Source organism: Pseudopodoces humilis, chromosome 10 (genome assembly GCF_049639895.1).
Source record: "Pseudopodoces humilis isolate 2021_Gansu_Grassland_sample_001 chromosome 10, ASM4963989v1, whole genome shotgun sequence".
NCBI lineage: Eukaryota > Metazoa > Chordata > Aves > Passeriformes > Paridae > Pseudopodoces > Pseudopodoces humilis.
The window spans coordinates 26243335-26257652 of record NC_142209.1 but is presented as its reverse complement, the minus strand read 5'-3'; the positions used below and the strand labels follow the sequence as shown (position 1 = coordinate 26257652).

The following is a 14318-nucleotide window of genomic DNA, read 5'->3' as shown; positions in this document are numbered from 1 at the left end:
CTGTTTTTATGTTGGACAAATTATGCTGTGGATTTGCCAGACAGCAGTTGACTCTTGGGTGCATTTATTTTTCAGGCTTCATAAAACAATTTTTATTTATGAGGTGAATGTATTTGCTGTTACTTATGGGGTTTCAGTTAGCTCTCTGACATAGTTGTTAGTCTTGAACAGTAAAATGTAAATTCAGCATTTTGTTTAAAATGTATTTTTTCAGCGCTGCGATATTGGTGATGCATCCCGTGGTAGTCTGTCTTCGTATGCCTATATTCTTATGGTTTTGTACTTTCTACAGCAGAGAAATCCACCAGTTATTCCAGTTCTTCAGGAGGTAGGTTCAGAAATCGAGGCTGTGAAAATAAATGCACTTCTTCTTTAAGCTAAATATGAGAAGTCTGGGATTGTAGAATCAGAGGGGATAAATGAAATATGGGGCCCTTCTAATCAGCAGGTTCTTAACTCCCTCTTGGTTTTAGTAGGTAAAACTTAGCAAGAAAATTAGATCAAAACTGGGAGTCTGTTGTGCTTAAGTTCTGCTATTACATTTACTTTGGGATTTTGGTCTTACGATGATATTTATATGCTGAACAGGATAGAAAAAAATTGGCAGGTGGTATGGAGAGAAGGGAATTGTAATTATGAGGCTGCACCAGATGCTCTTGAAATGTGAGTCCAGCTCTTGAACCAGTTATTGTCAAAAGCATTATTTATTGCTCAACACTTTATCTGTAAGAGAAAAAGTTTATTTTTTTATTTCATGAGGGGAAAATGCGATAATTGATGCTTTGGTACAACTTTAAAGAAATATTTCACATGTACCAGGCAACTTTATTAAGAGAATAATGTTCTGCACCCCCATTGTATGGGTGGGGAGAATATAATTTTTCAGCTATCTGCCGCTTCCTGGATACACTTTGGAACTCCTAAGCATGTCTGAAAATTATCCCTTTCTGCCTCTTCTGGTTTCTTGTGCAAGAGGAAAATTGGCTTAAGCATTGCAGTTGAGACTCATAGACTTTCTTGCTGATACTTTAGTATCTGATACTTCATTCCTGATTGGGGGTTTTATTTTATTGCTACCCCAAGAGTGCAGTTAAATAACAGTGGAATTTCCCCTTGGCTGTGCTAAAGTCAAAATGTAATAGAAATCATATAAAGTCTCCTTAGAGAATCTGTGGGCAAGAGAGATGTTGGAATCTTGACAAGGTAATTCAGTCATGTTTTCTTAGTGGCAAAGAACAAGTAAAAATTATATATCCAAATAATTTGAGAGGTACAGCAACAATACAAAAAGACTTTCCAACTTTTTACCAATGGGAAATTCTGTCTGTATAAGAAGTAATTGTTAAAATTAAAGTATTTATATTTTTATATTATTTTTTTACCAAAAGAATTGCAAGTATTTGAATTAGAGTGGTAACTGTCACTCTCTGTTCTCGCAGATATTTGATGGCAAACAGATTCCACAAAGAATGGTGGATGGATGGAATGCTTTTTTCTTTGATGACATGGAAGAATTGGTAATATTCTAATTCCAGATGACTAACTAAAATTTAAACCTTGCTTTTAAGGAAAAGTAATACATTTTTAGCGCTGTAATATATAAAGGATTAATTTTATTAATTAATTAAACTTTCATATCCATAGTGTTGCAGCTTCCCAAATGAGTCCTGTTTTGCTAAAATGAATTTCTGCTTTTGCTTGTTTTATTTTAAGTCATTTCTAAATAATATAAATGAGGACAAAGACTTTTTATTCTTGAAAATAGTCCAGGTTTAGTCTTAACTGTAGTTATTTAACCTTACTTCAACTAAAAGAAACCATTCATAATAGACAAACTTGTAATTAGAGAGGTATTTCAGGAGAAGCAGTGCTGCAGTAACTCTAGCTGAATAAATTGTCTTCAACTGCATGTAGAAGAAGCGTCTGCCTTCTCTTGGAAAGAACACTGAATCTCTTGGAGAGCTCTGGCTGGGGCTGCTGCGATTCTACACTGAGGAATTTGACTTCAAGGAATATGTGATCAGCATCCGGCAGAAGAAGCTGTTAACCACCTTTGAGAAGCAGTGGACGTCCAAATGTATTGCCATCGAAGGTACTCCTCTGCTGAATTGAGTTTCTATTCATGAGGAGTAAGAAACTCTGCTGCTTGAGAGGCTGTTCTCTTTGCACAGGATCTTTATGTGAGGAAACTACAGTCAGTGTTTTAAAAAGAAACCTTGTTTGCAAGACCTACAGCTCATAAAATTGATGAGACTCATAATTTTTACTAAATGTCAGTGAATTGTTCTTCGTACTGTATTATGGTTAGTCACAGTTTTAAAACTCTTAGCATTGCTTTGCTATAATCTACTCTGTGAATGCATTTAAAATGGAGTTCTCTGCATTAAAATAAATTCTATTGCAGTGTATTTTTTCCAACTCTGATTTTTTTTTTCCTCCCTTCTTTGTGCAGATCCTTTTGACTTGAATCATAATCTGGGTGCTGGAGTCTCTAGGAAAAGTAAGCTATTAATGTCTACTAATGATTAATGTTCACTGAGTTGTGCCTTTTTTCTGTTTTTTTTCCAATAACTTTGTCTTTCTTCAATAGTGACCAATTTCATAATGAAGGCATTTATCAATGGGAGAAAATTATTTGGTACCCCATTCTATCCAGCTGTTGGAAGAGAAGCTGTAAGTTCTCAGAGTTTTTATTTTTAGTATGTTTTTTAATTTTCTTTGTCCACTGAATTGATGCAAATCACTTGTATGTATTTATCAATTTGGTATGCACAATATGTGTAATTATACTTTGTTTGCATTAAATGTATAGCTTAGTATTAGGCTCCTGGAATATAAAATACAGAGTAGTTGGATGGGTGATGGGTATTACTGAAAGTTTTGGGGAAAGTAAGCTTAATTTGTGTTTTGTTTTTTATAAAACCTCCCACTGTATGATGTTAAGTATTGCAGAAAACTGCAAATTTGGCTGTAAAACCCAGAAACAGTTCTAGGAACCTCACTGGCTCTTCATGCAGCTAAAGAAAACAGATCCAAGAGATGTTCCATTCTATTTTTTTTTTCCACTTGGTGGAGGTAGTAAGGATTGCTGCTTAAGCAAGGAAAAGGATGATGATTGATTTGATTTTTTTTTTTTAACAGTTGACCTTTAAAATTTGCATGGTGAGTCAGGGTTAGGAATGTGTTCATGCAATACCATTTTGGAGAAAGTACTGCTCTGTGCTACAGGGTCCAGTCATTGATGTGTAAGAGACAACTTTAGTTTTTTTAATATAAGCAAATAAAATGCTGCAATTAATATTTTTAAAATAATCTTAGGCATTTTCTAAAACAGTTTAGAGGACTGTTCTCCCAGTGGCTTTCAACAGAAATTGAGTTTCTAAAGGATGTTTAAAATCTTTTGAAAGGTTTTAGTTCCCTTCATCCTTCCCTATCTTCTCTTTTCCATTTGCTTGCTTTATCTGTGTTGTTTTTTCCTGAATTTGTACCTCTATTTCAGTCTTTGAGGCAAGACAGTACTTTCACAATATTTATGTTGCTCAGAGGCTGCAAACTGTGGCCTTTGTGCTGACGCACATCCGAAGTGCAGCTGTACTGAGTAAATTCCAGGGGAGGGGAGTGATACAGGTCAGTCTGCAGGTGCTCCATCTGTTTCCCACCTGAGCTGTGTTCTGTCTAAAGGGATGTAATCATGTCATCTGGGAAGGAACATTGGCTGCTTCGGAAAGCACACAGGCAGTGACTCAGATACCAAAATAGATCATATGCGAAAAATTGCCCTCTAAAGAGCCTTTGGAGAGTCAAAAGGTGGGCAGCAGGCTGAAGCCTGGATAAGCTGTTCTGCAAATTCAGCCTCTGTCCCTAAGAACAAATAGCCCTTTTTAGCCCAAACTGCTCCATATCTCTGAAAATCTGCCATTATCTAGAGAAACAAAAGGACCAGGTGTAATCTCAGAAGTAGTAACATTCAGGGAGCAATAAGAGATGAAAGCTGACAATTTGACTTTGATTCCTCAGTCTTGTAAGTGAATGGTTTATATATTTTATCTGTCTGATGTGTTTTCATAGGAATACTTTTTTGACTCAAAAGTTCTGACAGATGGGGAATTGGCACCCAATGACAGATGTTGTCGTGTCTGTGGAAAAATCGGTCACTATATGAAAGACTGTCCAAAGAGGAGGAGGTAAGTAATACACAAAGCTATCGTGAAATCTTTGAGATTAAATCATGAGGGATTTGGATATTTGAAGATTTAATGGAAATGAAAAATTGCTAAGTTGCAGAGAAAATTAAAGCTTCATATCTGATTCTCAGTTTCCCATCTTATTTTTGCTTTTCTTAAAACAGTTTCTGATCACCTCTTTGAATCTGAAGTGTTTATGGAAGCACACAGAGTAAAATCAACAGTCTATAGTGTGTTAATATGTAGTTAAGCTTAACTTGAAACTTAGATCACTAAATTATCTTTTTATACTGCAAACGTTCAGATGGAGAGCATATCACCTGGCTGCAAAATTTATCATGTGTTAAAATGGATTTCCTGTAGTGATCATGTTCAGAGGACAGTGTTAAATTTGAATTGTTCTGTAGATCTGATAACGTACATCTGCAAAGCAGGTGAAAGTTCATTTATTAAACTCTAGGATTAGTTAAAATGTACTAATGTAGTTAAGGTGCATTTCTGTAACATCATATTATGGCCAGTCACTTGGTGATCTTGCACTTGTACATTAATTTTACTTAGGGGTTTTGGATTCAGGACTCCTGCAAAAGGAGTTCCTGGTCTGTGCGGGTCAATGTTTCCAAAGAGGGTTTAGTAGGAATTGGCAGAAAATGTGCACTCCTCATTTTTTACAGCTTGGCTATTTAATGACACACTCAGCCTAGGTTGTTTGACTCCTCCTAAAGCCTGTTGAAGCCCTTAAAATGCAAATTAATCTGGACTCTTTTATGTGCTCCCTATGTTCAGTTGAGTGCTCCATAATTCTTCAAAGGATTCTTGGTCTCTTCCTGCTACAAAATCTTTATTTACAGCCTTTTGTTCAGTCAGCAGAGTTCAAGATACATGAAAGTGCACTGGAACCCTGTGGTCACAGGTGGACTATTTCTTTCAGATGCTCTCTTTACAAGTACTAACACATGGAATTGCATCACCTCTTTCCCTACATCTGCCTCAGGAAAAGAAGTTGTGATCTGCTCTTCAAACAAACTGCTACTACAGCACAGCCACACAGAATCTCTCTCAGATTGTATATGCAGCTCACAAAATAATATTGTTATTTAACAATCCTGCAGATACCTTGCGGAAGAGGACTCTTACTTCTTGTCTTGGTTCCTGATCACTAGTTCTCCTGTTGTATTAGAACTGAGTGTTTGAAAGAGCCTCAGTGCTTTGTTGCATGTCCTGTCCAGGCACAGACAGTGACAGAAATGTGCCCTGTCCAGTGAGGGGGAGATTGTGTGAACAAGGTGCAGATGACTTGTTTTGGGTTATATTCTCATTCAGTGGAATTGCTGCATGGAAGTGCTCCCCAGCTACCTGGTAGGCTAAGCCTGCTTAACTGCAGGCATAGCTCTGCCCTAATACAGTCAGACAGCTTTTGAGCAAGTCTGGGGAGCTTCTAACTTCATTTAGTTTATACAGGCTGTTAACGAGCCCAGAATCTGAAAATGTTTTTTGGGATTCCTGAGATACTTGTATTCTGGTACAGCTGTTGGTTATGTAACCATTCCCTTTGAACACAGCAGTACAACTTTGCAGAGATAATGTGTTTGTGTGTGTGGTTTTGTGCTATTGCTAATAAAAATTACTGTTCAGGTTGAAGAAAAAGGAGAATGAGAAAGATGATGAAAAAGAGGTGAAAGAGGATGACAGAGAAACAAGAGAGAAAAGATGTTTCATCTGTGGGGATGTGGGTCATGTTAGGAGAGATTGTCCTGAATTCAAACAAACCCGTCAGAGAAATAATAGTGTGCCAGGTAAGTTAATGTGTTAAGATAATTTGAAAGCTCTGATATCCCTTTTCTCTAGTTTTCTCTAGGTTTCTGTACAGACTTGGTAATTGTCTTCAAAAAATAGTCCTGCAAGTAATGTTTCAGTCACTGCAAATACAGCTTTTAGTCTGTGTTGCTTTTCTGCAAGGGGAGTAATGTCTCCTAAAGTACAGTCTTTGCATGGGTGGTAAAAATGTACTCAGCAGTAAAATACAGTGTACTTCAAGGTATTGCATTACTTGTGTTCCACTCAAAATTGGTACATTTAAAAGTAGTAATAGTAATAATAATAATTGAATGCATTTCCTCTTCCAAATGTTTCTCAAATGTTAGCTAACCCATCATCATCTGTGAGAGGTAAGTACATGTATTTTCAGCAAAAATCAGCTCTCTTTCAGTAACACTTCAGAAAAAAGCATACAGCTGAATTAGGCTAAATTCAGCTTTCAAACTACTGATAGTACTTAGAGAAGATTAATAGCAAACTCATTCATATTAGGCCCTTGGGTGCCTGTGGTAGCTGAAAAAGTAGAAAAAGCAGTCATAAGTGAACTTCAGAAGAACCTTGCTTCTGTGTTCTGTTATCCTTTAGTCTTTTTTTTTAGTTTACTTTCTTTGCCCAGTAGTTTCTTCTGTCACTATTGCTATTTAAAATGCCACTGCTTACAGCAGTAATATGGAAACCTGTATAAAGTAGAGCTCCAGCCTGATAGCAAAGGTGAGCATTGTTCCTGCTAGACTTTGTTTCACTCAAAAACAGACTTTGTGTTTAGCTCCTATACCTATTAATGTTGTCTGCTGCCAGTAGAGGGAAAAGTTTCCACTTAAAGGAGAGGAGAGGTGAAAGTGATTTACCTACTCTGTGTCCCATGAGAGTTAAGGTATTGCTGACTCCCAGTTCTGTTCATTATTCCATCACCCTGTGGGTTTTATTAACTCTTGTGTTCCTTGATCAGGCACACAGCTGGTCCGGAGCATGGTAAATTCCCAGCTGGTGGCTGTGGGTCAGCAGCCAGTGGAGCGACCCCTGCGCACCAGGCAGTCATCAGAATGTGTAAGTTCTGGGAGTGGGAGACTGCAGGGAGCAAAGCTGTAGCAAACCAGCCATGCTGGGAACAGGTTTGCATGTTTTTTCTCAACAGATTCTGGACTTGATAATGACAGTGTTGCACTCAGCCAGTTTATGGAACTTTGATTTATGATGTATTGTGTCTTGGAGAGCATTTATGGCTTTTCAGTATGGAATCCTCATAGTCAAGTTTGATATGAGATACCTTGAGATTCTGAAAGGCCAGATTAAGCTAGAACGCCTTTCAAATTCTCGTTATTTTGGCAGTGTTCTGGAGTTACTAAGGGAGATAAAGCATAGCTCATTGTTAACATGCTGGAGACCTAGGTTAGTGACAACCATGACTCTGTGGTTTAAGAGATCTGTCTTAAGGGACTGTCATGTGCAGACATAGAACACAGCTGAATCACACTTCAGTGGAAACCCTGCCAAAGCACACTAGAAGCACAAGCAGAACAATGGGGAAATCTTTGATAGTTTTGTCCTAGAATTTTTTCAAGTCTCTATAGAGCTACATAAAATATGTTTAATCTGCTTCTAAGTGGAGACGGGAAGCAGAGGGTTTTTGAGCAAATACAACTGCTGGCATTTAATATTTTTGGAGCAGACAGTAGAGTAGAAATTAATTTATTTTAAGCTGTTAGTCTGAGAAATGTGTGCCTGCTAATGAAGCTGGCAAGTAAGCAAATATAGTAATCAGGGCTGCTGATCACTTAATGCTCTTTGTTCAGTTTGCTGGTTTCCCAACTGATCACCAAGCATTTATTGGAATGCTGGCTCCAGTAACAGAGACATTATGACTTACAGTGTGCTGCTGAAGAAGGACTGATACAGCCCTAATCTAGGTGGAGGGCTGAACATGCCACAGGAATATTTTTTTAGAAGCCTTATATTCCTGCCTGAGGAATTGAAGCTGAACATGTGGGTACACTCAGAGGCAGACACATCATGTGCACATTCTTGCGTCACCTGGAAGTCATGGCCTCTGTGTGTTTCATGGTTGTTATTTGGCCAGGATTTCTGGGTGAATATGTTCTGTCCAGGGACTGGTTGAGAAGAATGGGAAGGGGGAATATTGGTGGAGTAAGAGGGAGAGAGTGGGAAGCAGATCAAGAGGCTGGAGTGTAATATGCCTCCTGTTCTGCTGCTGGCACATTGAGTGCATGCTTGTGGTGGGTTAATATTTGCAGGAATGTTTGTAATCAGTGCATGTGCTTTATTTTTATAACATTTAAACTGTTAAACTAGTGATCATCTTTCAAATCCCAGGTTTTGCCTTCTTTTCCTGGTTTGGTAGAAAGGTATAGGAGACACTCATACAGGCATACAGTTGGAATAGCAGCAGGGAGCAATCCCAGCTTCTGGGCTCCAGCGTTTGCCCAGGCACAGACACACACCATGCTGTCTGGTCCTGCAGACACCTCTTGTTATTTGAGATGAGTCACTGCCAGTTCAAATGGACAGGTGAGCAGTCAAGGGATAGTGACAAGCTGGAAAGACCTTTAACTCCATGTGTTCAACAGCAGCTGAGGCTCTTGGAGCTTGGCTGGCTGCTGTAGTCTGTGGAGAGAAGAGTCAGTCTCAGGGGGAAAATGAGATCTGTGATTCAGATCCTCCTCTGTGGTTTTGGTACCTGTCTCATTTGAATGTCTCTGGAGGCACTTAATCCATCAGCATCTTGTCTTAGTGCTTAAAACCAGACTGGGGAATCCAGATACTGGCATTAGGTGTTGGCACATAAACTGAGTAACTCTTTTCCCAGCCACTCCAGTTCTTGAAGTGTTTCTCTGTTCAGCTGCAATTCCAAACAGATGAAAGAGCCTCATGCCTGTTTCTGTTGCTGGTGAAAGGGAAGGCTTTGTAAGAGCTCTGCAAAAGCTGTAATAACTGCTATTACCATGCCTTTAGCCATGGCCTAACACCAGGATATGAAGGTGGAAACTGCGTTTTTGGAATTTGCATTTCTCATTAAACAAATTTTTAAAAATGAAAGAAATATCAGGAGCTTACTTTGGAATTACTTAACTGTGCAGTAATAACAACCACTTTATTTAGAAGTAAGGCAATTAGTTAATGAGATACTGGGCTGTACATAAGTTGGGTAGGTAGGTACACTGATTAAAAATCAGAAACAAGTGTGTGAGGAGTCTAATGAAGAGCTTGGGGCTAATACTCGCTCAGAATAGTGTTTCTGATGGTGGGATGCGCCCCATTAACAGACCAAATTATCTGTTGATGAAAGTCAGTGTCAGCTGAACTGCACTTACTGAGGCCAACAGGAACTTTGGTGCAGTGCTTGGGGTGAGTGCTTTGCTGTTTTACAAACAGTCTAATACTGTGGGTGATTGTTAAAGAAAACATCATTAAATAGTGAACTAATCAGAAATACATGCTTTTTTTTTTTCCTCCAGTCTGATTCGCATCAGTCATCTTACTCTCCACAACCTCAACAATTCCCACAGAATTCCTCTCAGCCAGCCTCCATTAACCAGACTCAGCCACAATCAATATCCCAGTCTAAGCACGTTCCTCAGCCACAGCAGGGTGCACAGCCACCCCATCAGGTCCAGCTGCCTTTGTTTAACTTTCCCCAATCTCCCCCAGGTCAGTATTCCACTTTGCATAACCTGGGACTACTTCAGATGCACCATCACCACCAAATTCAGCTTCCCAACACTTCTTGGCCTATTCATGGGCCTGTTATTCACTCTGCACCGGGTAACCCTCCTCATTCTACAAATGTTCCATTTTCTATGAGATCTGGCAGCAGCAGCACCACAAATAACCAGAGCAGTGTAAGCTTGAATGATCCCAGTATCATCTTTGCACAGCCTGCTGCCAGGCCCATGGGAATCCCCAGCACTTCTCATGAGGGACACTGGCACAATCCTGTGACTGCAAACTCACTGGTGAACAATGGCACTGTGGGGAATTCAGGTAACTCTTCTCTCTTGTATCAAACCTCTTGCACTTTGTGTCCAAGTGTTAGGTGTTACAGGAACAGCTAACTCTCTTTCAACTTGTTTGATAAAAATATGATGCTTAAGAAACCATATCATGACTTTCACCTGTCTTAACATTTTCATAGGAAAAAATTAGAATTGATCGCCGTAACTTTTAGGCATTATTCATGTCTGCCATTAATGGCTGTGCAACAATGAGAAATCCTGCATTCAACTGAGAAACCTCTCATCATTGTGTAAATCACTCACATTTCTGTGAATGTGGTGACAAATAATGGATTCCTGATATCAGACAATCATGGAAACATTAAGGTTGGAAAAGACCTCTAAGATCAACACATTGTTACATAATTTATTAGACAAATGCTGAGACTGCAAGCTATGAACTTAGAGACTGGCAGAATTACAGTTGTGCTAGTTGAATATTGTCTCCTCACCTTTAGTACAATATAATATGATCTTATCCATTCTGTTTTTTCCTGTGGCTTATCCTGCCACATTTAACTTCCATAATCCCAATGTTGATTCCTGACATTTTCCTGTGACAAGTGGGCAGCAGCCTCTTGCCTCATAGCAAAGCCAAGTACATTGGTATGTTTGAGGCTGAGGAAAAGCAGGATATAATGATAAAAGCCCATTCAGTTTTCTTTGAACTGTGGCATCCCCTAAATCTTAAGTGTTAACCTTTATATCATTAACCATGGTGGTGGTCTTCTGATTTATTATGAGTGTGTAAGTCTTCCTATGTTTAAAAAAATAAATCCATAATGCAATGTACTGGTGCAGTTGTTCATCCTAAGATGAAAATTCTAAATCTCCTGCTCAGCCTTTATCTGCACTAATAATAGAATTGTCAGTAACAGAAGATTTTCAGCTGAGTCTACAGTTCTAGATGAGGAATAATTCACCAGTGGGCTTCTAACATATGTTAAGATGCTGGAGATACATGATTTTTTATTTAATGCTTTGTGGGGAATATATTTTAAAGGATACAGGAACTTGTACCCGTGTGTTTTCCGTGTCTCCAGTGTGCTTTGTCCCTACCTCTCCATTTCAGATCTTCTCATCTGTCCCCTTCTCCAGCTTTGTCTTTCCCTCAAGCAGCTCTTTCCAATCCACGTCCCTTACTGAGGTAGCCGTCTTCTTTCAGACAAGCTCCATAAATTCTAATTCCTTCTCCATATGCTGTCAGTCACAGTATTTTTTTCCCATCCCTCATCTTCTATCAATTTCCAACTTCATCACACTCATTTTCCTAGTTCCCAGTCATAGTAATTTTCCTCTTTCAATTTGAATCAGTTTTATTTCCTTTTTGGCTTAGATGCCATTAAGGGGAATGCACAGTAGAGATGAGCTGTCTGCTGTCTGCTTGAAGCATGGTTTCTTACCTCCTCAGGACAATTTAAGAACAGTAAGTTTGAGGAAACTTTGTCCTGGATCACATAACCTTGACTTGAAAGGAACTACTTCTAATTTTCTTTTCAGTAGACAACTGATCAGAAGTAGGATCATTAGAAGTATCAAGACAGACAACTCTTCCATGCATACTCCAGACCTGTGCCTCATGTTGTGCATCCTGCCTCCTTGGATGCTTGATTTCTCATCCTTAATGTTGCAGTGATATCAGAATTGTAAATGGAGTAGCTTTACAATTTGTATGCTTATTTCCAAAGTTTTTATTTTTCTTTCTAAAAGTAATTTTTTAAGTCAGTCCAGTGATCTAGATAGCAAGTTTCTTAAGCATGTAAGTATTAGTGGAATTCCAGTTTACTTCTGAGAGTTATTTCTTGCAGTAGGATTACAGCTTTCATGTCACAGCTCTGTCAGTAATAGTGGATATTTGTGTAAGGTCAGGCAGTAGTTCTGAACATTCTTCAGACCTTGTGTTTTTCATCATGAGAAAGTCATAAAAATAGTGAAATTGTAGTGCTCGATTGTAATATTGATTCATCCTCTTTCTTCCCAATAATTCTATTATAGTGAATAATGAAGTAATTTAGGTGGTAATTTGTACTGATACACATTTTTTAAAAATAGTAGCACATCAGATTAATCACATTAAGTCCCCTGCAAACTGTTATTTAAGATGTAAATTGTATTTGTGACTTACTGTTTAATTATTTCAACTTGCAATGTGCTTTTCCTTTTCAACTGAAAAATAGATCAGGGTTTCCAAGGACAGTTTGGTAAAATGAACCCTCCTTCTGTCCCTTGGGACCATGGGACCCCTACCCATTTTCCTCTCCTCCGAGGAGCGTGGCCTTACAATATGCCTCAGAACTACATGCAGCAGGGAAATGCCAGCTACCCACCGAACAAACCTTTCTACCCTCAAGGTACTAGAACCAGTATGTGAATCAACAGCTCATGCACCATGTCTCTGTACTGTCTCAAAGGCTTTAAAAGCCAAGAAATCATGTGTCACTAGCCTCCCTGAACCAGAATGGATCCCAGAAATCAGCACTTCAGCTTCTTCTGTGGATGAATGAAAATCTTTGTGGGAGGGAATGGTTAAAATAAAATTCTGAATTCTGAGCCAGTTTGCAGCCTGTTGCACTTCCATCCTCTTTATCTCTGTTGCTGCTGGCTTACTGTAGAGCACAATTCACTGGCATTTACTAAAAGTTTTAAGTTGTCTCTGCTTCAGAAGAGGTTAAGATTGGCCCATGAGTGTGTTCAGAATATGAAGAAATTTTTGTTGTAATTCACTTTATTTGGCTTTTGTACCTTGCTTTGTGAAATGACTCACATAGGTAAAAACTTGCAAGACCATAGAATAATTGAGATTGGAAGGGGCCTCTGGAGGTTTAGTCCAGCCCCTTCACAGTCAGAGTAGCACTGGTGGCAAAGTTAGGTCAGGTACAGTTCATCAGGGAACTGGGAAGGTCTGACTTAATTTCACCTCTGATGTTTCTGAAAGGTAAAGGTGTTCAGCATCTGGCAGGATGGGGAAAGGCTGTAGAAAAAAGACCTCCACTACCAAAGAGACAATGCTCAAATTTGACTTGGAGGAGGTGCAGCTTCCACGTTGCTGGGGTCACCTGGTGTAAAGACATGGATGCGGGCACCAAATCCTTTTTCAAAATCGTGTCTATTTGCTCTAGCAAGGTTTCCGAGTGATAACTGAATTTACTTAAAATCCTGAAATTACTTTTGTTAAATAACTGGAGTAATGCAACAAAATAATGTTTGTGATTGTTAGGGAATTTTGGAGATAGGATTAAAGTAATTCTGGATTGTCCCATTAAATGGGTTAGTTGTACAGGTAGCATCTGTGTCAGTCTAGTAAGTGGCTTTATTTCTAAGTTAGATTAGTAAACTGAATAGCCAAGCACTGTTAAATATGTGATTTGCTGAAGTAATTGTCATCCATTTTTTTTAGCTGGTCCACTGATGCAGAGTAACCAGCGGTTCTCTCTTCTGTCTCAAGGACATCCACACTTGAATCTGAATTACATTCAACAGAAAAAGTGAAATTGGATGGGATTGTGGGTGGGTGGGGGGAGGGGAGGAAGAAATTCAGGTTCTGATTTAAAATCTTAATGCAACATGTTTAGATACAAGATTATTTAAGACTGTTTTTAAACTGTATCATTTGTACATAGATATGAACTATAGTTTTTACTAGTATCACAAAACTGAGTGATACAAATTTCATCTATTTTATTACCCTATTTTTAAGGGGAATTGTGTTTTGTTTTATCTTGATAAACTGTAAAGAGAGAGAATTTTTAAAATTAAGTTCTTTATTTTCTATTAGCTGTATTCATACTTTGGTTGCTTCAGACTTTATATATATTGTTCTAAAAAAAAATAAAATTAGAAGGGGATTTCATGTGTTGAAAAATTTGTCACTTCTATTCTTTACAGAACTATGTAGTGCCAAAAAACTTTTTAAAAAGAAAAATAAAACTGAAAAAAAAGGACATAAGACTTTTTCCTCTTCCCTATTTGTATGCATGTTTGCTTTAACAGGAATAATAAAAATTACTTCAATGTGGAGATCTTGGAAAGATGAGCAGTTTTAACAAGTGGTACAAGAACTAGACCCATTTTTCTCCATGCTGGTGTTGTTGCATGTGCTGTTCACAGCCAATGTGTGGCTCATCCTATCCTGGAAGGAAGAACATACCTGCTTTTTTGTTTATCTGCTTTGCAAAGTAATATGCAAATACCCTGGAAAAATTAGGCTGTACAGGGAAGCAATTTTAAAGAGGGCTTTCCATAAATTCACTAGGCTCACTTATTTGTGTTGTCAGCACTCCCAGGGCAGTATGAGAATCCTGAATCC

General features: G+C 38.5%; 1 protein-coding gene across 3 annotated transcripts in view; it reads left to right on the top strand.

Annotated features, from left to right (window-relative positions):
* TUT4 (terminal uridylyl transferase 4) overlaps positions 1 to 13958 on the top strand; it is a 44334-nt gene extending 30376 nt beyond the window's left edge. For 2 of the 3 annotated variants that reach the window (XM_005521161.2, XM_088060135.1), the window contains exons 20-30: positions 215 to 328; positions 1440 to 1517; positions 1915 to 2092; positions 2453 to 2500; positions 2591 to 2673; positions 4069 to 4184; positions 5820 to 5980; positions 6952 to 7049; positions 9476 to 10001; positions 12190 to 12363; positions 13410 to 13958. In XM_005521161.2, the coding sequence (XP_005521218.1) occupies positions 215 to 328; positions 1440 to 1517; positions 1915 to 2092; positions 2453 to 2500; positions 2591 to 2673; positions 4069 to 4184; positions 5820 to 5980; positions 6952 to 7049; positions 9476 to 10001; positions 12190 to 12363; positions 13410 to 13501 (1668 nt within the window). In that variant the 3' untranslated portion in view covers positions 13502 to 13958. The remainder of the gene's footprint in view (positions 1 to 214; positions 329 to 1439; positions 1518 to 1914; positions 2093 to 2452; positions 2501 to 2590; positions 2674 to 4068; positions 4185 to 5819; positions 5981 to 6951; positions 7050 to 9475; positions 10002 to 12189; positions 12364 to 13409) is intronic. The other variant, XM_014250766.2, reaches the window with a different exon arrangement.
* Positions 13959 to 14318: the final 360 nt, after the last annotated feature.